The 24,689-nt window shown below is 41.8% G+C and overlaps 1 protein-coding gene across 6 annotated transcripts in view; it reads right to left on the bottom strand.

Moving 5' to 3' along the window:
- The window catches only part of DMXL2 (Dmx like 2), a 130,311-nt gene extending 116,461 nt beyond the window's left edge, over positions 1-13,850 (bottom strand). For all 6 annotated transcript variants that reach the window (XR_001604129.2, XM_016224780.2, XM_016224792.2 and 3 more), the window contains exon 1: positions 13,734-13,850. Coding sequence is in view for 5 of the 6 variants with exons in the window: in XM_016224780.2 (XP_016080266.2) it covers positions 13,734-13,820 (87 nt within the window). In the remaining variant the exon portion in view is untranslated. The remainder of the gene's footprint in view (positions 1-13,733) is intronic.
- Positions 13,851-24,689: the final 10,839 nt, after the last annotated feature.

Below are 24,689 nucleotides of genomic sequence, written 5' to 3'. Positions count from 1 at the left end.
AAAATGATGCAACCAAGAGAAGCAGTAGACACAAGATGAATGAGGCAATTGCCAGTATAGCATGGCATACTGTTTACAGCAAACTTTTTTTAAATAAATTAGCAATGCCCTGGCCAGTGTGGATCAGTTGGTTGAGCATTGTCTCGAGCACCAAAAAGTCACCAGTTCAATTCCTGATCAGGGCCCATGCCCAGATTTTGGGTTCAGTTCCCAGTAGAGGTGCGCTCAGGAGGCAGCTGGCTAATGTTTCTCTCACATGGATGTTTCTCTCTCTCTCTCCCCTCCCTTCCACTCTTTCTAAAAATCAATGGAAAAAATATCCTCTGGTGAGGATTAACAAAATAAAGACATTTTCAAACAAAAGGTGACATTACAAGGCCAACAGATCCACACCAAAGGAAATTCTAAAGGTTCTCCAGGAAGAAAATAATCCCAAATGGAATGTGAAAAAATGTATGAAGGAATGAAAAGCAAAGTAACAGTATATATGTAGGTAAATCTAAATAAGCTTTAATTGTGTAAAATAATATCTTACAAGGTTTATAAATATAAACAGACTTATCACAGGAGAGATTACAAGCAGGAACAGGGGGAAAAACAAAGCAAAGGGTTCTTATATTGTCTGCAAGAATATAAAGCCTCATCAAACTTTGGTAAGTCACAGGGTAACTGAAGAATGCATGCTGTAATTTCTAGAGTAGAAACACACCTCTAAATTATTTATGAGTTAGTGATTTAAAAAGCAGCTTTGTGGTGTGCAGATATAGTAGTAGGTCCTAAGAATATAAAGCATACATCCATAAATGCATATATAGAAAGAAAGACTGGAATGAGCTAAGTATGTATCTCAAGTTAGGAGGGAAAGAGCAAAAGTAATCCAAATAATATAGAAAGAAGAAAATAATAATTAAGAATAAAAGTTAATAAAATAGAAAATAAATACACAATATACAGAACAGTAAATTTAAAAGTAGCTTATCTTAAAAGATTAATAAAGTTGATAAATTTCTTTTTTAATATATCTTCATTGATTTCAGAGAGAGGAAAGGAGAGGGCGAGAGAGAGAGAGAAACATCAATGATGAGAGAGTCATTGATCGGCCGCCTCCTGCAGGCCCCCAACTGGGGATCAAGCCCACAACCCGGGCATATGCCCTGACCGGGAATCAAACCCCGATCACCTGGATCCTAGGTCAACGCTCAACCACTGAGCCATGCCTGGCTGGGCTAAAGCTGATAAATTTCTATTGAAGAAAATGAGAGGCGCAAATACCCAATGGCAGTAATGAGAAAAGAAGCAACACAACAGATGCTTCAGACCTTAAAAAAATAGTAAGAGGCTGCTGTGAACAATTTTAAACTAATAAATTTGGAAATCCCTGCAAAAAAATAAAATTCTTGGACAATAATGACCCAAAATTCATTAAGGAAAAAACTACAGATAAACATTCTCAAATTTGTAATATAAGCCTCCTCCATGAGCCCTCGGTCCACTCTACCAAAAATGTTAAGAGGGGTTATCTCTGGATTGTACCATAACATATCATTTTTTTCTTCCACATTTTTCAAATTATCTACAAGGGCATATGTTACTTTTTAAATTTGAAGGGGGAAAAAGGGACTGGGAGCCTTGGGTTCTAGTTTTCAATCTGCCACAGGTCTATGTGATTTTGATTAAATCCTTTAATTCCTAGGTATAAAATTCCTTTAGTAGAAACAAATTGTCTTGTTTCTATATACCAACCACATCCAAGAGGCACTATTAAATACTGCCAGAAAGAAGGGCTACAATTCAATTATCCTACAACCAAAGTCATCACTTTGGTAGATGACCTCAATTTAACTAGTTTATCGCTTAAAACAACATACACCATGTCCTCTTGTACAACAATGCACATTTAATAGCTGGTTTGCCTTAAGGGTATATGCAATGCCTCGGCACTCAAATATTTTTTAATAAAGGATAACCAGGAAGTTATGCTACTCAAAACTCTACTGGCAATGGAAACTTTCCAATTTCCTTTTTACTTTGCATATATCAACATTGTTTGCATTGTGAGCTGTTGTTTTTATTGTTTTTTAATCCTCACCCGAGGATATTTTTTCCATTGCTTTTCAGAGTGAGTGGAAGGGAGAGAAAGAGAAAACAACATGAATGTGAGAGGGACACATCAATTGGCTACCTGCCAGGGCCACTACGCTACACATTTTCTTAAAATGTTTTTATTGATTTCAGAGAGAAGAAAGGAGAGGGAGAGAGAGAAACATCAATGATGAGAGAGGCATTGATCAGCTCCCTCCTGCATACCCCCTACTGGGGATCGAGCCCACAACCTAGGCATGTGCCCTGACCAGGAATCTAACCATGATTTCCTGGTCCACGCTCAACCACTGAGCCATGCTGGCTGGGCTATACTATACCTTTTAACATTGTTTTAGAGTATGCTCTTCCTACTTATAAAAAATTTGCCTAAAACAGTATGCCACATTAAACTGGCAGCAGCCTCATACATCGTGTTTACCGAGTTTCGACTGCACTATTTTCTCTTGTATTGATTTAATCTCATGTTGTTTCATACAGTAACATGTGTACAGGTTTGTTGCCTAGGAGCAACAGGCTATGCCATATAGCCTACGTATGTAGTAGGCTATACCATCCAGGTTTGTGTGAGTGCACTATACGATATTCACACAATGACGAAATCACAAATGACACATTCACAGAATGTGTCCCCATCATTAAGTGACATGTGACTGTATTCTAACAGAACCATTCTGACTACTACGGGGAGAATACACTGAAGGGGGATAAAACCAAAGGCAGACAGGCAGGGAGACCTGTTAAGAGCCTAATGCCAGTGAGAAACAAGATGGCGCGTAGGTAACAGCTGCACCCGCCGCCTCCCACAACCACATCAAAATTACAACTAAAATACAGAACCACCGTCACTCAGAGCCTCCTGAAATCTGACTGAACAGAAGCCCCACAACCAGGGACCTGAAGAAGCACCGAGGCCGGTAGGAGGGGCAGAGACGCAAGCGGATTGGCACTGAAACGGAGACTCGCCGCGGGCCTACACCTGGGGCCTCGGTTTAAACCCGGGTGGGAATCTCGGTGGTGGTGGTTTCCCGGAGGAGTGAGGGGTCCCAGCCCCACAGCAGGCCCCCAGCCCAGGGCTCCAGGGCCGGGAAGAGACGTCCCCACAACTCTGGGCTGTGAAAACCAGCGGGAACTGTGGATGAGGGTTGTGGAGGCTGCAGGAGCCCCAGGAAGCTCCTCTTAAAGGGCCCGCGCACGGACTCACTCGGACACGCTCCCTCTGAGCCCAGCGCCGGGCAGCAGCCTGAAAGGACCTGGGACACTCGGGGAGGAACTAACCTGCCTGAAATCCAGGTGAGAGGTGGAGGGGCGGCTTCCTCCCAGGCAGAAGGGCTGGCAGAGGCCATGGCTCCTTTGGCGAGTCCTCCCCGCACACAGCCAGCAGGCAGGCGCCATATTTGAATCGCCAGCACCTGACTCACCCCTTTGGCCCCGCCCCATGATTCCAGGAGGCCCCGCCCCTCCCCACCTGCAGCTCATCCAGGCCATTTCCAGGGGCTTTTCTGTGCAAGTGGCCTCTCAAGCCTCATGCTTAGGACTTTCCTAAAATCTCTCAAACAAGCAGCAGCGGGCCCCATACAGCTTGATAAGCGGCCCCAGGCCTGGCACTAGCCGCAGCCTGCATTGGCTCATAGCTTGGCCTCTCCTAGACACCTCCAAGCCCAGAACAAGTAGCATCCAACTACGGTTTGCTGTGTAGCTCATGCTGGGTGGCCCTGGGCAAGGCACTGGCACAGGCTGACTTTGTACCTCCCCGGAGGCCCCAGAAACAGCGCACCTGGTGGTCAGACTTGACCACACTGGATTACAACCCTACCACATCCATGAGTGACACTCAAGGGGTGCACTTGGTGAACACCAAAGCTCCACTGAAGTAAATCCTGCTCCACAGGGGTGTCTCCAGCACAGCAGTTCTTTGGCTGTAGTTGCAGCTGGTCCTCACAGCTGATTGGCCTGGGGGTGAATTTCTCCCAGGGATGCCAACAACAACCAAGGCTCAATTACAACAGGACAGTGCACACAGCCCACACAGGGGAGCACCTAGAAGGCCCAGCTCAGGTGACTGGAGAGGCTGAGCCACTGGACCCTACAGGACACCTACTACACAAAGCCACTCTACCAATCCCAGAAGACATAGCAGCTCTACCTAATATATAGAAACAAACACCTGGAAGCAGCCAAAATGTGGAGGCAAAGAAATATGTCACAAAGGAAAGAACAGAAGAAATCTCTAGAAGAGGAACTAAATGAAATAGATCCAAGCAAGCTAACAGATACAGAGTTCAGAATTTTGTTTATAAGGATGTTTAAGCAGACTATTAGGGAAATAACGAGAAAACTGATAACATAATAATGTACCAATTTGAAATGAAGGCTACAGGAACTGAAATGAAGAATAATTTACATGGAATCAACAGTAGAGTAGAGGACGCCGAGAATCAAATCAGCAATTTGGAACATGAGGAAACAAAAAACACCCCACCAGAAGAGCAAAAAGAAAAAAGAATCCAGAAATATGAAAATAGTATAAGGAGCCTCCGGGACAACGTCAAGAGGCCCAACATTTGTATTATTGGGGTGCCAGAAGGGGAAAAAAGAGACCAAGAAATTGAAAGCCTATTTGAAAAAATAATTACAGAAAACTTCCCCTACCTGGGGAAAGAAATTGACTTACAAGTCCAGGAAGCCCAGAGGGTCCCAAACAAGAGGAACCCAAAGAGGCCCACAGCAAGACACATCATAATTAAAATGCCAAAGGTTAAAGACAAAGAGGGAATCTTAAAAGCAGCAAGAGAAAAGCAATTAGTTACCTACAAGGGAGCACCCATACAACTTTCAGCTGATTTCTCAACAGAAACTTTGCAAGCCAGAAGGGAGTGGCAAGAAATATTCAAAGTGATGAAAAACATGAAACTACAACCAAGACTGCTCTACCCAGCAAAGCTATCATTTAGAATTGAAGGTCAAATAAAGAGCTTCACAGATAAGAAAAAGCTAAAGGAGTTCATCACCACCAGACCAGCACTACAGGAAAAGTTGAAGAGTCTTCTTTAAGAAAAAGCTAATGAACATAAGAATCTGACAAACTAAATAGATCCAGAGACATTGACACATGCAACAGACGATCATATTTCAGAGGAAAGAGGGAAGGGGGGTGGAGGGTGGGAAGAGATTAACCAAAGAAGTTATATGCATATATGCATAACCCATGGACACAGTTAATAACGGGTTAAGGCCTGGGGAGGGGGTGGGAGCGAAGTGGAGGGGGTCAATTGGGGGGAAAATGGGACACCTGTAATACTCTCAACAATAAAGATAAATTAAAAAAAAAAAAAAAGAGCCTAATGCCAAAATCCTGGAAAGAAACGATGGTGTTTGGACCAGAGTGGTAGTCATACAGATAAGAACTGGTCAGATTCATAATTTGCCAATATTAGATATGGTGTAAATTAAAACAGTGAAAGATTCCAAAGGAACTGAAAAAAAATGAAGTAGCCATTTACTGATTTAGGAAAGGTTGGAGGAGAAGAATGTTATAAGGATGGGGACTCTGAGGTAGTATTAGAAATTCAAGAGGGAGATGTCAAAGAAACAGCTGGATATAGAAATCTGGAATCAGGCTGAGAAGGAGCAGTTAAGGGAAGTAGAGGAAAATCAGGAGAGCTACATGAAAGTATTTCAATTAAGAAGGAAAAGCAATTTCACAAGAGAGAAAAGGATAAACTGCCAGGACAATGGCCGTGAGTAGATAAGAGGGATGGGGATTAGGGTATATTAATCAGGGTTTCTCTCAACTTTGACAGTATTTACATTTGGTGCTGAAAAATTCTTCATTGGTGGGGAAGGGCTGCCTTGTGCGTTATATGAGGTTTATCAGGATTTCTGGCCTTTTACTACTAGATGCCAGTCTTTCCTGCCAACTCCCTCACAATAAAAAACGTCCCCAGACATTGCCAAGTATTCCCTAAGGGTCAAAATCACCACTATAAATGGAGGAACTGGTCTTTGCTGGAGACAAAATCCATCCACATAAAAAGAATGATGGAAGATGCTATAGGTAGAGTACATAATACTTTGAATACCTCCTTCTTAGTAGATCCTCCTAAGTACAATAGAGTCAAGGCCAAACACAGGTGAGGAAGGTGCTAGCATACCACAAAACCAAAGTCATTATGATAACAGTGTAATAACCTGATTATTAATTAACTGGAAAGGAACAGAGGGCCAAATATTATAGGCATGCCCAGTAAAGTCTAAATGACATAGAGAGAGTGCTTGCCTGTCAGTCATACCCGGAAACAAGGCATTGGACAGAGTAGGAGTGTAGGTGTGGCCACTGCAAGCAGGGAAGATTTGACATTTAAGGTCCTAAACAAAAGGAGTTCCCTCTCCTGCTTATACTCTTGCTGCTTGCGCATGACTCCTGGCTTGTGGGCCTCTCATGCTCTGCATTCGCCCACATGGCTTGCAGCCATGTGGACCCCACACACAATGAACTGATGGACTAAAATTAGCCTGATGCTGTGCTGGACTCAACTCCACCATGGAAGGGAAACTCTGGACACTGGCTTTGCTTCTAGCCCTGCTGCATCCCCAGCTGCACCTTTTCCAGGACTGCTTTAAGGGAAATGGGGCTTTGCAAACCGAGGGATCTAACTTACCGCAAATAAAGCTTTCTACCACATCTCACTCTCCTGGGGGCCTCAGGAAATTCTTATTCCATCAGCACCCCAAGAGGCCCACTTCCACTAGCAAAAACAGAAATTCCACCCACACAATTCTGATAACAATTATTCCTAGGAAAATGTTAGCATTTTACCATACTAGCTAAGTGTATCTTTGAACAGAGTCTAAGCCAAAACTTTCATGTGTTTTTTGGGGTCCATCTACAGCGTCCCTTTGCATAATGATCATATGGTCTCAGGTTTCTGGGGTTTCTCCTAGAATCACAGAATGAAAATATGACTTTGTACAAATTAAATTAAGTGTTATATTCCTGAGAGGGCTCAATTTTTATAGGAAGTGGCCTAAAAAGGAACATATCTCCAATGATAATCTGAGAGGACATTATTTATGGCTTTCAAATCATCCCACCAAATTATCATACAGTACAGTTCTTAAAGGAGTCTCACTCTATTCATTGACTTCTTTATACATACTGACTTCTCTATCAGAGGAATATAAGATAATCATCATATTTTTTAGGTATTAGGACCGGGGGAAAGGAAAGTGTTCAAGGAGCCCTTAGCAATCATAAAATGAGAAGGCTTGAGAATAAAAAGTGCAGGCAATTGGTTTCACATGTATACATCAAGCCCCAGGGTTACATGAGCTATATCTAACAGAAAGAAAATACAGTCTGGCCTGGCTGGCGTGGCTCAGTGTTTGAGTTTGACCTATGAACCAGGAGGTCATGGTTCAATTCCCGGTCAGGGCACATGCAGGGGTTGCAGCTTGATCCCCAGTAGGAGGCATGCAGGAGGTGGCCAATCAATGACTCTCTCATCATTGATGTTTCTCTCTCTCTCTCCCTTCCCCTCTCTGAAATCAATAAAAAACATTAAAAAAAGAAAAAGAAAATACAATCATAACACCTGTGTAAGTTGCACCTGTTTCCTCAATAATAGGTCATATCCAGTTACATCATGAATTAGGGTTCCAGAGCAAAAATGTAATGCAAAAGGACTCCACAAACTCAAAAAGATTGAGAACCCTAAAACGTCTATTAAAATATTTGGCTTCCAAAGTTGTTTTAAAAAAAAACCCATAAGTTAGAAGAGCCTTACTAAATCTGAATTACAGATATTCTCTATTATTATTTCTTTTGAAATACTGCTTTGTTTTCTACCACAGAAGAAAATTAAGTTGGTCAGGCATGACTTCTTTTTCCATTGTACCACTGTGGTTGTAACCCAACATCCCGTGTTTTTTGTTTTCACTGATATTTAGAGAGAGAGGATGGGAGAGGGATAGAGAGAGAAACATCAAAACATCAACAAGAAACATCGATTGGCTGCCTCCTGCCACCCCACACTGGGATGGAGCCCAATACCTGGGCATGTGCCCCTACCAGGAATCAATCCAATGAGCTCTTAGTTCATGGGTCAACTCTCAACCACTGAGCCACACTGGCCAGGCCCTGTGAGGTTTTTTATGATTAAATACAGACTCTGATTTGTTCTAAGGATTTCCTAAGATCCAAGTTAAGATACTAATTATAATTTCTAAAGTCATTTTTCAAATACCCAAAATCCTAAAGACAAAGTAAAGGAGTAACTACTTAGGGGCTGGAGAACATGAACACCATTACACTGACCCCATCTCCTACTCCGTACTGCATGTGACAGTCCCAGGGAACTACCAGTAGCCAGATGCTGAAGATACAATCATAAAAAAGAGCCTCCTTCTCCACTGTGAGCCCGAAGACCCGTTACTTCATAAACACTCTGTATGGCTTATTCCCTGAGCCAGAAAGGAGGTCAGACTCCCTGACTGTAAAGCCTGACCAACAGTCTTGTACATACAAGTGGAGGGGAAATATACAACAGACTCCAGGCTTACTTCACCACAAGCACTTTGCTTCTGGTCCATTTTCTCTCTTGCCCCTTGAAAATCTTCAAAGAAGCCAATATAATGCTCATTTGAGGTCTGAATACTTAAAAGGAACCTAATTTAAGAACCTCATTTTACTGATGAAATACCTACAAGAGGTAAAGTGATTTACCCAAGCCATATAAGTAGTCGGTCTCTGACCTCCCCTTTTCTGGGGAGGCATTATTTGGGACTATACCAGAGTTTCTGGGTAGCTGCTAGGAGTCATTTCTCTAAAAGTAGGAAGGTTAATCAACAATCTACATGAGGACATAAAAAAGAACTTATATAACTTCATATACAGGGTGGGGCAAAAGTAGGTTTACAGTTGTTTATATGGAAAATAATAATAATACAAGAATAAATTCTGTTTCACATACTCACAATTGTAAACCTACTTTTGCCCCACCCTGTACACCTACAGGCTGACAAAACACAAGCCCACAAACTCTAAAAAATACCTATTAAAATAATCAAGAAGCTACTCTCCAAGAAAAAAATAGGCCAATTTCTCTTGGAAAACAAGCCCATTCTAAATTCTTGACTTCAGTCTTCCCCTTTACTCTCATCATAGGCTGTCAATAGATGTAAAAGTTGTTACACCTATTGATATCCAGCCAGTACAGAAGCATATTTCTGTCCAACTCCCCAATTCCCCTGGCCAAAAGTGATCTATTATTATTCCTCCAGAATTCCCAATAGAACTTAAGTGCTCACAATACCACACAGCTGGCCTGCTATGGTTAAGTACATATATCTTAATTCTCCTTGTAGACTACCAGGTTCCTATACTTCTTTAATAAATTCCCCGAAACAGGACTAAGTTTTTTTTCCTTATTTTTCTTTCCTGTAATCCCCGCAGAGCCTCACACACCTATGTGCTCAACAAACATTTCCTAAATGTATAAATAGGCTGATCATTTTCAAAGTTGGTGGTGCCATAATTCTAGGACTGGAATGTTATTATACTATGATAGAATTAAAATACATCTAAATTCCAGGGAAAAAAGGTCATATAACATTATCTTCTAACTATTAATGTTTTGTCATTCATTACTAACCTGGTGACTTTAAGAAAAAAACAATACGAACAACAAAAGTCAAGAAATGCCAGAATACAGATGTTTTCCTAAAAAGTGATGGGTAATGTTTGTGAATTATATTCTTCAACATTCTCTGGGTGTTTGCTATTTAATAAAGAAGTTCTGTGTTGTTTTTTTAAAATCACTTTTTTGAAGGAATTCATCCTTTTATCACACCGTTATACCCAATAATTTATCCTTTATATCACACCATTCCATGGCTTTTCTTTTTCTTGCCATCCAGAAAAGTCTACCACCATCTTTCCAAATGTCAATCTTCTGTGAAATCTTTTCTTATCTTCCCAACTATATGTGATCTCTTTCATCTGCCTTACATTATAATTATGTATATTCTTTTCCTATCTCTGCCAGTATATCATAAGCACCCCAAGAGTGGAAATAACTTGCTAATTTTTGTAAACTTTGATCAATGTGTTGAATTCATATCAGATTGGAATAACATCAACTGCCCCTATCCACCTGAAAATACAGTCTGCACCCCTTAAGGCCAATGGTAAAATTTTTAAAATTAGATTAATAAACATCATGTACCATCATTATTTTAATTAATATTTTAATGCTTACCAAAAAAAAATAACTGAGGACTATTTTTCAGGAAAGTAATAATGTAAATAAGAAACAATTTACACTATCTGTTGCATTAAGCCTTGAAACAATCACTTATCTATAAGAATGTAGTTGGAAATGTCTCAATGGCAAACAAAATAAAATCCAACAAAGCTCATACATGGTAGAAGATCATCTCCTTGGACTATCTGGGATCTGATTTTTGCAGGATAACAGTATTCCCAAAACTCATATCTACATTTAAAAGAGCAGAATGATCAAAAGGTAATACATACAACTATATTTATAAAATTTTAAAAAACTACTAACTGTTAAAGCACAAATAAAAACTATCATAGCTCACATGTTAGCACTAACAGTATACACATCACTAAGACTATCCACTACAAATTGCACCACCATGTCAATATAGCACAGATTGGCATAGCTAAGCATATAATTAGCATAGCTAAGAATATAATTCACTATGGCATATATGCCATAGTGACATAGCTAAGCAGCCATTCACAGTCCAATCACACCACCCACCAGGCACAGCACAATATATATAGCACTGTTTTTCAAATATGATGTCATGAACACTTCAAAATCCATATAGAACAATTCCTTTTCAAAAACTTTGTGTATATACTCCTAAATAAATGATCTATCCAATTTTGAAAAGGTACTCAAGTTCTCATTGGCTAAGAACCACTGGCTAGCTAAAAGTCTGTCCTACAATGGCCACGTCTTGGCCTTACACACATACACACACACATACATCTTCAGAGCAAGAACTCCGATAGGAAAGAAACATGCCACAGCAAAAAGCCCACCAGATGAGAAGTCATAAGACTTCATTCGAGTCCTGGCTGGTCTCCTTTTTAGTCATCTGACCAAGAACTAAAGTTTTTCCACCTGATTGCTATACAAATTAAATGGCATGCTTTATGTAAAGAAGCTTTACTTTTTAAAAAATTTTATTTTTACCATACTAATATAGGCATTCAAATAATTGTTAGTTCATTCTAGAACAACCTGTTACTTAAAAACAGCTTGTTCTCATTTTCTGTAAAGCAACTGTTATTCATAGAGTCCAAAAGGTCATTTCTAGTTCAAGGCAAAATTATAACTAGATTAGTGCACTCAAAACTAAGATATTAAAATGAGAATGGGTTTGTAATGCCACTGGGCCAAATAATCAGTGTCACAGGCAGGGATCCTAAACCAGGTAATTTTTGAGTTATACTTTGGGGAAATTAAAAAGTCAGGATTCTCTTGTTGCAACACAAAAATGTAAGCTAGAGTAAGATGATTAGTATGTCTAATAGCAGTGGGGCCAAGATGAAAAGTATATATAACCAAATATAAAGTCAAAGATGGCAGAAGAATATCTCACAAGTTTAAATTTCATAACATAGCTATTAGGGACAACTGCATATTCTTGAGCCCAGAATGATATGGTGAAATGGTATTGGAAGATACCATTTCCAAGCAGCTCTATGAAGGATGAACTGAAGTGATCAGATGAGTGTCAGGAAAACCAGTTTGGAAGCTCTCATATTAAATACAAATAAGACTCTATAATAAGATGGTAACTCAGGACATGAGAAGGGGTAAATCTGGTAAGCACTGCAGAGAGTCACCTAGACTTGGTGACAGGTTTGAATTGGAGAGGTGGAAAAAATATATAAAAATGATTCCAAGAACCTGGTCATGGGTGGCCAATAACATAACCAACCCTGCCCAGCACTGGCTTTTCCAGACTGCATCTAAATCCATTTTAGCGCTATATACCAGCCCCACAGTGAGATGCCTTTCCACTTTAGATGAAAACGGAAAATTACTGCCATGACATTAGTGTGGAAATACCCCATAACCCATGGTACCAGATTTGTTTCTTCATGGAGGAAGTCTCTTCTTCCAACCCTGAGGAACTTCTTTCCCTACCTAAACAATTGGGGGAGAGGGAAATTTCTTCTCTGTGCCCCAAATATTCTCTTCACACTTGAAGTCCAATCTCAGTTCTATAATGGATCTTTTAGGTCACATGTACACAAAACACAGAGGACACCACTGATAAGAGTAAGGTGTAACAATACAAGTCAGACAAATTATATTTTTAAAGGGTTCATTCTCAACTGGAACAAAGCCAAGTTAATTACATTTAAAAATTAAAATGGCCAAAAAGCAATCTTGTAGTTATTTTTAATGTATCACAATGACCGGTAAATTCTGTTCCAGAATGCACTGTGCTACATAATGATTCTGCAGTTTTTCTGGACCTCTTCTTATTTCTGCAGCTTTAAAAACATGCTGTTGGAAAGCAGAAATCAAAGTGTTTCCCTTGTCTAAAAAGCATACCACTATGCTATTTCCAATTTTATCAAGCAGATGGTTGTCAATAACAATGTGTATTTAATCGAGGTCTCACTGCCTACAGTTTCTTCTCAAAAGGACCTTGTATAAATTTAATACAAAAAAAGGAACTCATGCTAATCCATGGGAGTCTGTGGGTGAAAGCTCTAGAGCTCGGTTCGAATTTGCTATACTAACAACCCATTCTCAAAAAAATCCATCCACCCTCCATGCGAAACATGCCTATTTCATTTCTATTTTAAAGAGGTTCTGACACGTTATTGTTTACATACGCTTTACTCACACAAACAAGGAAAGCACTGTCATAAAATTTCACATTGCCTTAGCTTAAAAACAAACCAGCCTACCGTGCAAACGGGTTAAAACATTACCTAAGAAGGTTACCAAACTGTGATCTCGTGTTAAATAAAGAGCCCTTCAGGTCAGTCATGCGAACCCTTCCATTCTACATTTTTCAGGGGCAGAGAATGAATTTTTCTGTTTTCTTGCTGGAATTAAGGTTCTGCTTATCAGGAGACAGAGGAGGGCTGGGTCGAGTTTACAGCCGCAGGCTCCAACGTCTCCTCGCTGCCCCGACAGAGCGGGCGAGCGGAGCCAGGCGCAGCAGTGTCGCCTCCACGCTCCAGACGAGACCGCGTCTCCCGGCCTCCACGCCCAGCAGGTGCGAAGCAGGCGCTCTGGGGGTTTCGGCGGCTGCAACCACCTTCCTGCACCGCACACCCGCGGCCGCCCTAGGAGAGGAACCTTCCGGTCCAGACGCCCCCGGGGCCCGTTGCTGAGGGCGGACAGTGGGGTGGATTCCTAATCCTTTCCCCTGATGGGTAATTTCCTACAGCAGCCGCAGGATTCACAGGCCCACGCCCCCTCCCCCCTCAGCTGGGCTGCAGAGGGCGAGCGGGTGGGGCCCGTCAACACCTCGCAGCCCCCCTGGGAAGCGTGGGCCCGGGACTAGGGGTTTCGGCCCCCACGTCCAGACCCCGGTCTCTCCCCCTCAGGCTCCCGGACGCCGCTCACCGTGAAAGGGACATCCCCGACGCTGCCCACGGAGTAGCAGTTGTCTCCAGGGTTGACAGCACCGGTGAGGACCTGATGCAGATGCATGTCCGGAGCCCGGGCTGGCCAGGAGAAGGCACGAGAGGCTGAGACGAGCCCCGCGCCCGGCCCTCCTCCGCCGCGAGAGCGCCTCCCCCTCCGCCTCCCTCGGGACCCGCCGCGCGGCTGCTCGGGCTTATCGCCTCACTCCCCTTTCACCTTCCCCCGCCTCGTCCCTGCCATGGGATCTCCTCAACCGCCGACGCCGCTCGCCGCTCGGCGGCGGAAATGCCCGGATGCTCCCGCTGCCTGCTGCACCCGCGCACGAATGCGCGAGGAGGGCAAGGGTGCGTGTGAGGCGGAGAAACGTTCGAGGGATCGCGCGAGCCGGGAGCGTGCTGGAAGGGACGCTCCGCCCGAGGGAGCTGGGCGCGACGGTCTAGTGGGAAGGTAAACCCTTCCTCCCGCCGCTAGGCTCGGAGCTCAGCCCTCCCGCCCAGCCCCGCGTTTGCGCGTGCGCGCAGTGGTTTCCAGGGCAACTGCGCGCTGTGCGGATTCTCGACCGCGGATTGCGCGCGCAGACCCGCCGGAGTTCCCTCGGAGCCTCGGGGCAGCGGCCGCTGGGGGCGGGGGCGGGGACTGGAGGGGGCGGGGCCGAGGCCGCTGGGGCCCTGGCAGCCCTGAGACTCGGGGAAACGCCGCCCAGCGTCTCTCGCCGCGTGTAACCCACTCCCGAGTACACTGTGGGATGGTCAGGGCAGTTGACCTCAGGAGGACATCAGCCCCTGGGAAATTCCACCTCAGGCGGTCTGAGATCCCTGAGAGCTTTTCCGAAGGACAGTGCCTCAGATATTTTACGTAAACAATAAAGGCATCTTGAAACTGGAGGTGCGTACTCCCCGGACAGCAGATGATTTTGCTCCCACCTTTTGTCACGGTTGTTCTAGACAGAGAAAGGGCCCCCTAGAGACTGGTGATTCCTCTAGACTCATTTTTTCCCTGCGTGATGTCACGAATTCGCAGAATCGCCTGATTTTTCCAGACTGTTTGCTAAGCTTTGAGTGGTTGATACGGGGATCAGATCCCTGCTCCAAGTCAATTCATCACTTTTTTTTTTAATCCTATACTGTGTATAAGTCAGTGGGGCAAAGAAATAGAAGAGATACCAAGGCACAACTATCTATAAAACAGGCGGAACACCAAGGGTTATGACTCAGACACAAAAGTCTCTGTATCACAGAAAAGGAAAAATTTGGCCGGATGTGTTAGAGGACCAAAGATCAGATAGATGTTTGAGGTAGGGAAAGGAAATGATAGTTAAGGAGATAAAGGTACCCCAGAGGTAGCTTGTGGCCTGCCTGAAGGTGGAGAGCCTTGAATGCTCCACTAGGGCGCTTAGGTTTCCTTCTGCATGGGATGCAGGGGGAGGGGAGGTCTCCTTTGTTTATGCAATCAAAACTGCTTTAGGAGATGACTTTGCTACACAATTAGGGTGGGGAAGCTTGGAGGCAAAGACTTGGCAGGAATTCACCATCTGTTCAGTGGAAAGGAGAAGTAGTCAGAGATAATCCTGATGACCTAGGGCATTTTCCTTTTCATTTAGTGACATAACTCTTCCTCCCAGCTTAGAAACCACAGAGCCACTTTTGGCTCCTTTCTCTGTCTTGCCCATATCCAAGGATCCCTTTTCGAAGTCTCTAATGCATAACCCCTCACTATCCCCACTGCCATTTACCTTCATTTCAGACCTCATCATTTCTCATTTAATTACCATAATAGCCTCCTAACTAGTTTGCCTTCCATCTCTTGCTCTCCAATCCATTCACCAAACTGCAGCCAGAGAAACCTTTTAAAGGAAAAATCCCTCTTTTTAGAATCCCCACTCCCTACAGGTTAAAATCTGAACTCCTTAGCTTGGCTGACAAACCTGTTCATTCTGGTTTCTGCCTAATCTTGTCATCTGAAGCTGTGCCCTCACAGCCGCTGGGCTCCAGCCCCATGCAATTATTTGCTGTCTCCAGAGCATGCTGCATTCTCCTATGCTTCCTTGTTCTGGTTCATGCCCTTTGCTCTGTCTGGAATGCCCTCCCTCCCCTTCTGGACCTGACAAACCACACTTAGTTCAAAAGTCACCTATTTAATAAAGCCTTTTTGTCTACCCCTGAACACCTTGAGGTTTCCTCCTATTGAAACTCACATATCACGTAGCAATGTAAGTATTGGTTTGTGTCTGGTTCTTCTCCTAGGGTTTTAGACATTTCAAGTCAGGATCAGTATATTATTTTCCTGTTTCCCCAGTGCCTGAATATTAGTACTGTACTTTGTTTGCTGGCATACAAGATTTGAATATGAGTGTTGACCCATGAACCAGGAGGTTATGGTTTGATTCCCCAGTGGAGGGCATGCAGGAAGCAACTGATCAATGACTCTCACCATTGATGTTTCTCTCTCTCCCTCTCCCTTCCTCTCTCTGAAGTCAATAAAAACATATTTTTTAAATCATAAAAAGCAAGTAGTTAAATACAGTAAACTTAAATAAATTTCTTTGCAAGGTTTGATACATGTAGACAAACATTTCAGTACAAACTGGAACAAGACATACAGCAAAATAATACATTTGAAGAAAGTTCAACATCATGTTTAGACTTAGAGTAAAGACAAATATTTTACTAAATATTAGTACACATTGAATAATGGGGAAAACTGAATATGTGTTATAGAAACTAATGTTTTAGTGAATGATAGCTGCATAACACTGTTTCAAAGTGTCATAAATATTTTAATCTTCACCCTCAAAATTTAATATTTTCAAAGCTTGAAAACCATTGCTACTATTGAATTCTAAGTGAATCTCTTAATCTTCAACTTTCACTGTGTTAGAAACTGAGCCAAAACCATCATTAAACAAGACATTGTAGTCAGATCATCAAGAGCATTAATTCCACGTTATTTAAGTCATTTCACAATTGGCTCTCGTTTTACAGCATTCCGTGAAGTTTTGACCCACACACTCAGCTATGAAATTGTATGCCTCTTTCTTCTTTTGGTATCAACTCAAAAAATCTGAAGACTGCAAACACCTGTTCCCTCTTCCTTCATGAATCCTTTAAATGACTTCTTGATCACTCAGCATCTCAAGGTTGCAACTGGCTAGTTAAATCTCCTGGAATTATAGGCGAGCCTTTTATTGTCTAATCTGAGCAACCAAAACTCATTTCGGACTAATATGGTAAGTTTCCTTAGTAGCCCACCCAACTAGGACACTGGGCCACATTTTAACTGTCCACAATTTCATTTATTCCTTGTTCATCAAGGCTTTTTTCATAGACCTAAAAATAAACTGAAGACTCTCATGTCCACAAGTTTTAACGGTAACACATGTTGTACCTTTGGGGTTGGGTTTAATGGAACGTTGCATGTCTGAGGAACTTAGTTTCCTAGCAGTAATCATATACCCATATGCACTAGTTATCTATTACTCTGAAATAAATTACCCCAAAACTTAGTGGCTAAAATCAACAATAAACATTTATTTTAGAGTTTTTGTGCATCAAGCATTCAGTAGTAGCTTAGTTGGGAGGCTTTAGTTCAGAGTTTCTCTTGAGGTTTCAGTCAAAATGTCAGCTAGATACTAAATAAAAACAAAAGACTACATATTGTATTATTTCATTTAGATTAAGTTTCCTGAAATGCAAATCTATTGATACAGAAAACAGATTAGTAGTTGCCTGGGGCTGGTGGTGGAACATGAGGTAACTGCTAATGGACATAAGGTTTCTTTGGGTACAAAGAGAGAGATTCTAAAATTAGATTGTGAAATTAGTAAATTAGTTAGATTCTGAAATCAGACTGCACAACTCTGTAAATTTACTAGAAATCATTGAATTGTACTTAATGAATTTTATGGTAAATAAGCTATCTAATGAATCTATCTAAAAAAGAAGTGTCAGCCAGGGCTACAGTCATCTGAAGGTTTGACTGAGACTAAAAGACCTGCTTCCAAGTTGGCACACTCTCATGGCTGGCAGTGGGAAAAAATGTCCTCAGGTGAGGATTAAAAAAATACAATACTTTATCATATAAATAATTATTATGTAGAGTAGAAAAGACATAACATGACCTAAACCCCACTAACCTTTCCAATTGCATTTTTTATATTCCTTACCTCTAAATGTATATTGCAGCCACATGGGAATGCTAGTAATTTCTTTGCTCTTTCAAGCCTCTGGAAACTCACCACTTCCCATCTAGAAACTCCCTCACCACCATCACACCCCCACCACCACACCCTTTGCCCAAACAATTTCTACTCTTCCTTAAAAATTCAGTTCAGAAGCTCCCATCTCTGAAGAGCTTTGGCCGGTGTGAATTATGTTATACACTCCTACAGGTATTTCCTTTCTTTTTCTGCCTGGAAAACCGAGACTGTGTCTTGACGATAGTTGCTTACTGCCTTCTCCATTATCTGTTTTACCCTAATTAAAATCTCCAGTTTTAAGCTGGCAAATAAATGCCTGGTATAAAGACTACATTTCCCAGCCTACCATGTTGCTACTTGATCATTGATTAAGTTCTGACAAATGAGTTGGTAGCTGAAGATGAGATATACAGCCGTTTCCAGAAATTTTTCTTAAAGGGTAACTATTGTACTATTTATGCTGTCAATGAAAAGAACCTGGATCTGTGAAATTTTTAGAAATAATTTTATTCAGGTCTTGCCGCTGAATATAGGCCAAGAGTAGATCTTCAAGAAGCCTTGAAACAATGCTCTAAAAATGGGACACTTTGGAAAAGTAAGGAGTACTTTATAGGCATGTAACAGAGTGAACTACTCAGTCTCTCTGACTCCATCCAGTTCTGGTTTCTTTCCAGGTGAGAATCCAAGTCTACTGAGAAGGAATTTAGATATCTCATTCATTTATCAGGACCCAGAGGGTAATTCTAAAAGATTAGAGAATTTTTTCGTATTTTATCTCATCCAAGATGCCACTGATTCTAAGACTATCATTATTTTAAGATCACAAGAAAAGAAAAACTGCCAATTAAACTATGACACATTGCTTTCTTATTACTAGGGATATTTAAATTTTTTGAAAAAATCTCTTGATTTTTATCAAATTTATCTCTCTTGGGCATACATAAAAAGGAGAGGGGAGGGGAGGGGAGGGGAGGGGAGGGGAGAGGAGAGGAGAGGAGAGGAGAGGAGAGGAGAGGAGAGGAGAGGAGAGGAAAATAAATGGGTGAGTATTTCCTAAAACTCACTTTTACTCAGACGTCAACTGTTCTGAATTGCTCAACTCAGAATTGTCAATGTTGGGTTTGTTCATACCATATCATTCTCTGTGTCATCAAAAGCATTAGTGTTGCAGAATTTCTACAATAGTGTTTCATTATTGTCTCTGGGATTTTCTCCAAGCTTCTGATACCCATTCTAAAGAACTGACGCACACATACAGGCAACAACTGTGTCATGATGGTTGCCTGAGCAACAGTGGCAATGGGAAGCAAGAGGAACCCAGGCTCTGGCTCCTTCATGTCAGTCCATTGGCTGACGCTGAGCTAATTGTAGAAGCATCACCTGGAAATCCTGTTAAAATCTAAGATTATGGGTCCTACTCCTAGAGATTCTGATTGAGTAGGCTGATGTAGGGTTCCCTGGTGTTTCTAATGAACACAATCCCAAGTGGGAGACAAGTAACACAAAGACTAGTGAAACATGTTAGGTTGAAAACCTAGATCTACCACTTGACAATTACTCGATCTTGAGCAAAGTAACTATGCCACACCCTCATTTTTAATCTGTAAAATGGGGGTGATAGTAGCACCTATCTGATGGGTTAATGTAAGAGTTAAATAAAATAACACATATAAAAACACCCAGGACATTGCCTAGCACAGAATAAATGCTATATAAGTGTTTCAGGTCAAATTTAATAATAATAACAAAAAATTATTAAATTTCACCTGACAGATGCACCTGTATCACTAAGAAAACTAGAAAGACTAGTGAGAGTACTGGTGAAAGTAATCAAAAAACTACTTATTGAACATTTATTATGAACCGATTGCTCAAAAAATGGCATCTTCTCTTTGCCTTGTGTGTCTGGAGAATTCAATAGAAATTTATGATAAAGTTATACTCTGGTTCCTGTCTCCTAATTACTTCAGCAGAAAAGGCATCCATATCACTGAGCCCTCTGAGGTAAACAGTGTATATATTTTTGCTTGTTTGTTACTCCCCACCTAAGGATATTCTTTCCATTGCTTTTTCAGAGAGAGCAGAAGGAAGGGATGGGAAGAGAGAAACATTGATGTGAGAGAGGCACGCGGACTAACTGCCTCCCGCACGCTCCCCGACGGGGGTACGTAGCCTTGACTGGGAATCAAACCCGAGACCCTTCAGTGCACAGGCTGATGCTCTAATCACTGAGCCACACTGGCCAGAGCTGTGTATCTTTTATAATGACAATGATAGAACTTCACTTAATAAAGCATGTGATCAGAATGTTTGATTCCAGCCTTCTTAAATGAGGGTCAGTCCCCACTGCTGGATCCAGCGCTGTTAGAGGGCAGGGACTTTGTTTTTTGGCTTTGGATTGGGATTGTTTTGTTTTTGCTCACTCCTACATTGTTTTATTTTCATTTCATTTTGTGGTGGGTCGTTTATTTCCCCTAAATCCTAGTTTACCACTGTTGGGTAAACAAGCCTCTGTTCATTTGTTTTTGTCTGTTTTGTTTATTTGTTATATATTTACTGCAAAGAAGTACTCTAATGTATAAATTTAGTAGCTTAAATACTTTGTTGATGAACATATACTTTGTTGGAACAGACACCATTCTATTAATTTTCAGTGAGAAATGTGACAGGCTGATGGCCCAGACAGTGGAGACAGCCTGACCAGCCTGCTCTCTCCCTGTGGATTCACTACACAGGAAGCTGAATCTTCAGAAAGTGTCTCTATGAGTCTGGAATCAGAGAGAACAAAGGGAGTTTAGTTTGTTAGCTGATTCAAACAGCCAACTTTCAACAGTGATATTCTATTAGGAGGCCTAACTTAAGGTTGGGTGAGTAAGGCCGATACATATTTGCTTCAGGAGTTTGCCTTTGTTTCTCCACAGCTGATTCCAGGCCCTTGTGATTGACACAGCCTCTCTTTAGACTTATTAATTGATCTTAGGTAGTTCCCTCTTTAAGAATGTGTTCTGACTGTCTCAGCTGTTGATATTTAGTTGAATTATCTGAAGTTCTCCCTTTCTTCCACTCCCAGTTCTAGGGTGGCGGACTTACCCTCACCTAAAGCATCACTTACAAGACTTGTCCCACAAGGATGGGTTGACTGTGCTCCATCCACCTGGAGGAGTCATGTGGAGTCAGCTCCCTTCTCTGCCTTACTCTGAAAGGTATGGAAGAAGACATTATAAAATTGTCAAATTTGTAGATGGCTAGGATAACTGGTGAGGGAGCTAATAGAATCAAAATGCAAAAAAATTTTGAAAGAAAATAATTTTATAACATGTAAAAAATATACATAATTCAAATTTCAGTGTCCAAAGATAAACATTTCTTGAAACACATCCACACCCATTTATTTATTTTATTATTATTATTTTTTTAATCCTCACTCAAGGATATTTTTTCCATTGCTTTTCAGAGAGAGTGGAAGGGGGGGAGAGAGAGAGAGAGAGAGAGAGAAAGAGAAACATCGATGTGAGGGAGACGCATAGATTGGTTGCCTTCCACATGAGCCCCAACCAGGGCCGGGGATCAAGCCTGCAACTGAGGTACATGCCCCCTTGGCTGGAATCAAACATAGGACCCTTCAGTCTGCAGGTCAACATTCTAACCACTGGACCACACTGGCCAGGACCACACCCACTTATTTATGTAGTGTCTATGGCTGCTTTGGCACTATCACACTAGAGTTGTGTAGTTGCCACAGAGATGATATGGCCCACAAAGCCTAAAATATTTACTATCTGTCCCTTTATGGAAAATATTGGCCCCTGATATAAGTCAGCAAGTCCTGCCAATATCTTAGGGAAGAATGTTCTGGGAAAGAGAATGGCAAGAGCAAAGGTCAGGACTGTGGTGGCTTCTGTTCAAAAAACTGCACAGAAGGCAGTGTGGCTGGAGGGCGGTGAGCGAGAATGGGACTGGTAGGAAATGGCAGGAAATGAGAGCAGAAAGGACACTATGGGCCAGATCTTCTCAGGATAAGGATTTCAAATGAGATAGGAAGCCATTTAAGGGGTTTGAAAAGGAAATGGCAGGACTGGAGGGGAGGGGCTCTTAACCTATATCTTACGGGTAGGAAAGAAGATATCTTTATTGTCACTAAGTTTTAGCTGTAATTTAACATTTACTTCAATTATGAATATAGCCAAAAAAGCACAGTGACTTTGTCACCAACAGAAATCACAAAAATTTTCATATCACAGTTGTTGCAATTATCTTAAAATATTATTTATTAATATCTCTACTTAGAAATTATTACTATACTATATCTTATTTAATGCATAAAAAAGTATATAGAGCCTGACTAGAGTGGCTCAGTTGGTTGAGCAGTAGTCCTGTGTACCAGAAGGTTGCCGGTTCAATTCCTGGTCAGGGCACGTATCTGGGTTGTGGGTTAGATCCCCAGTTGGGGCACATACAGGAGGCAACCACTCTCTCTCTCTCTCTCTCTCTCTCTCTCTCTCTCTCTCTCTCTCTCTCTCTCTCACACACACACACACACACACACACACAGCATGTCCTTGGGTGAGGATTTAAAAAATAATATTAATTAATTAATTAAAATGAAATTTTAAAAAATGTATATAGAGCCCTGGCTGGTGTGCTCAGGGGGTTGGAGAGTCATCCTGTACACCAAAAGGTGGCGAGTTCAATTCCCAGTCAGGGCACATACCCAGGTTGTGGGTTTGATCCCCAGTTGTGGTGGGTGCAGGAACCAATCGATGTTTCTTTCTGTCTCTCCCCTGCTCTCTCTAAAATCAGTAAAATTCTTTTTAAAAAGTATATAGATATATATATTACTATATTATATATAATATATCTATACTATATATATGCATTACTATATCACAATTTTTTTGTTATTTTAATAACTATTTCAATGTAATTTTTTCTTGTTTAATTCAATATGTTTTACTTTATGTATTTAAAGACAGCCTTCTGGATTCCATATCATGGCCAGCCTGCTAAAGATGTCCAGAGCCCAAGGCAGACTAGGAATGGAAGGAGAGGGAAGCATTAGAAGGACTAAACTGGAGAAGAGAGGAGTAGGTGGGTCCAAGATAGCTATTTTAACCTGCCTAGCACAGAGTAAGCACTAAATATATGTAGATTAGTGTTGTTATTATTAGCATTTTGATGTGTATCCTTATGGTGTTTTAGCTGTGTGTGATATATGCTACTTTGTGATATGCATTTTTCACAAAAAAATACATTTGACCCTTGAATAACATGGATTTGAACTGCACAGCCTGCTTATATGTAGATGTTTTTGGTTTACAGTTGGCCCACCATATTCCTGGGTTTCACATTGGAGGAGTCAATCAACCACAGACTGAAACAATATTTCCCATCCATTGTTGGGAATCCTCACTGCAGAGAGCTGACTGCATGCATTGTTCTTTTTCTTTCTTTTTTTAAATACTCACCTGAGGATATTTTTTTTCCATTGCTTTTTCAGAGAGAGTGGGGGAGAGAGAGAGAGAGAGAGAGGAACATCAGTGTGAGAGAGACACATCAATTGGTTGCCTCCCATACATGCCCCAACTTGGGCAGGGATCGAGCCTGCAGCTGAGGTAGGTGCCCTTGGCTGGAATCAAATCCAGGACCCTTCAGTCCACTGGCCGATGCTCTAATCACTGAGCCAAACCAGCTAGGTCTGCATGCATTGGTCTATGCCATATATAAGGGACCTGAGCATCCAAAGATTTTGGTATCCACAGGGATCCTGTAACCACTCCCTCTCAGATATGTAGTTAAATTTGGGGGAAATCAAAAATTACACACAGATTTTTGACTGTGCAGGGTTGGCACCCCTAACCTTCACGTTGTTCAAGGATCAACTGTACATGATAAACATGACTTTTTCACTACACATTTTTAGTATCACTTTAAAGGTCTGCCGGGGCCCAACCCCAGCAGTCCAGGGGTCCCCAAAGGTGTGGACGGCATCGGCAAAGAATGAAGGAAGGACACGGAGACAGCGTTCAGAGCATCAGGAGAATCCGCTTCTCCCTTTATTGCCTTGTTACACCTATATTTATACTATTTGATTTTGTTGCTGGTTAAACAACATGACATCATGCTATGTTCCGGTTTCTGTTTTGGCTTTCACAGTTAATGAATATACCTTCTTATCTGATCTTTTAAAGAATTTACATCTGTTTAGGTATGTTAATTTTTGTCTTACCTACTGTTTTATTTATATTTTAAAGTGACTATTTTATTGCTCTACCACATAGCTAAAAGGAGAATAACTCAGCCAGCTTTTCTATGTGAAGGTTATGCGAGTCCTACGTGAGGGTCTGGAGCTTGCGTGTGATTGTTTGTAGCTGTGGTGACCGCCCGCCTGTCTGGCACCGGCCTTAGTCTCCCCCTGACATCCCCTGCAGCAGTCCGTCCTCGTTGTATATCCTGTGTATGATTATTCTGTGCATGATAGGGTTCAGGTGCAGATTGAAATAATCTCTTTCCTAGACTGCTCTTTCCTTGTGGGGATTCCCAGAGTTTTCCATTAATCTAAACATCCTCCAGTAATACCTTCCTTAGTGGGAACTCCCTGGTGGCCTCCCTGTGGATGGCCCTGCGCCAGCGAGTCAGCAGGGCCCGGACCCAGGCCTTTCCCCGGTGGGGAGCTTCCTGCGGTAGTGGCCTAACAAGTCCTAAACTTTCTGCCGACAGTCTGAGTTCCTCATAAGCGGCAC

The sequence above is a fragment of the Miniopterus natalensis genome, chromosome 1, assembly GCF_054644295.1.
Source record: "Miniopterus natalensis isolate mMinNat1 chromosome 1, mMinNat1.hap1, whole genome shotgun sequence".
In the NCBI taxonomy this organism is placed as follows: Eukaryota; Metazoa; Chordata; class Mammalia; order Chiroptera; family Miniopteridae; genus Miniopterus; species Miniopterus natalensis.
The sequence above is the reverse complement of the archived record's forward strand: the minus strand, read 5'-3'. Positions and strand labels throughout refer to the sequence as shown.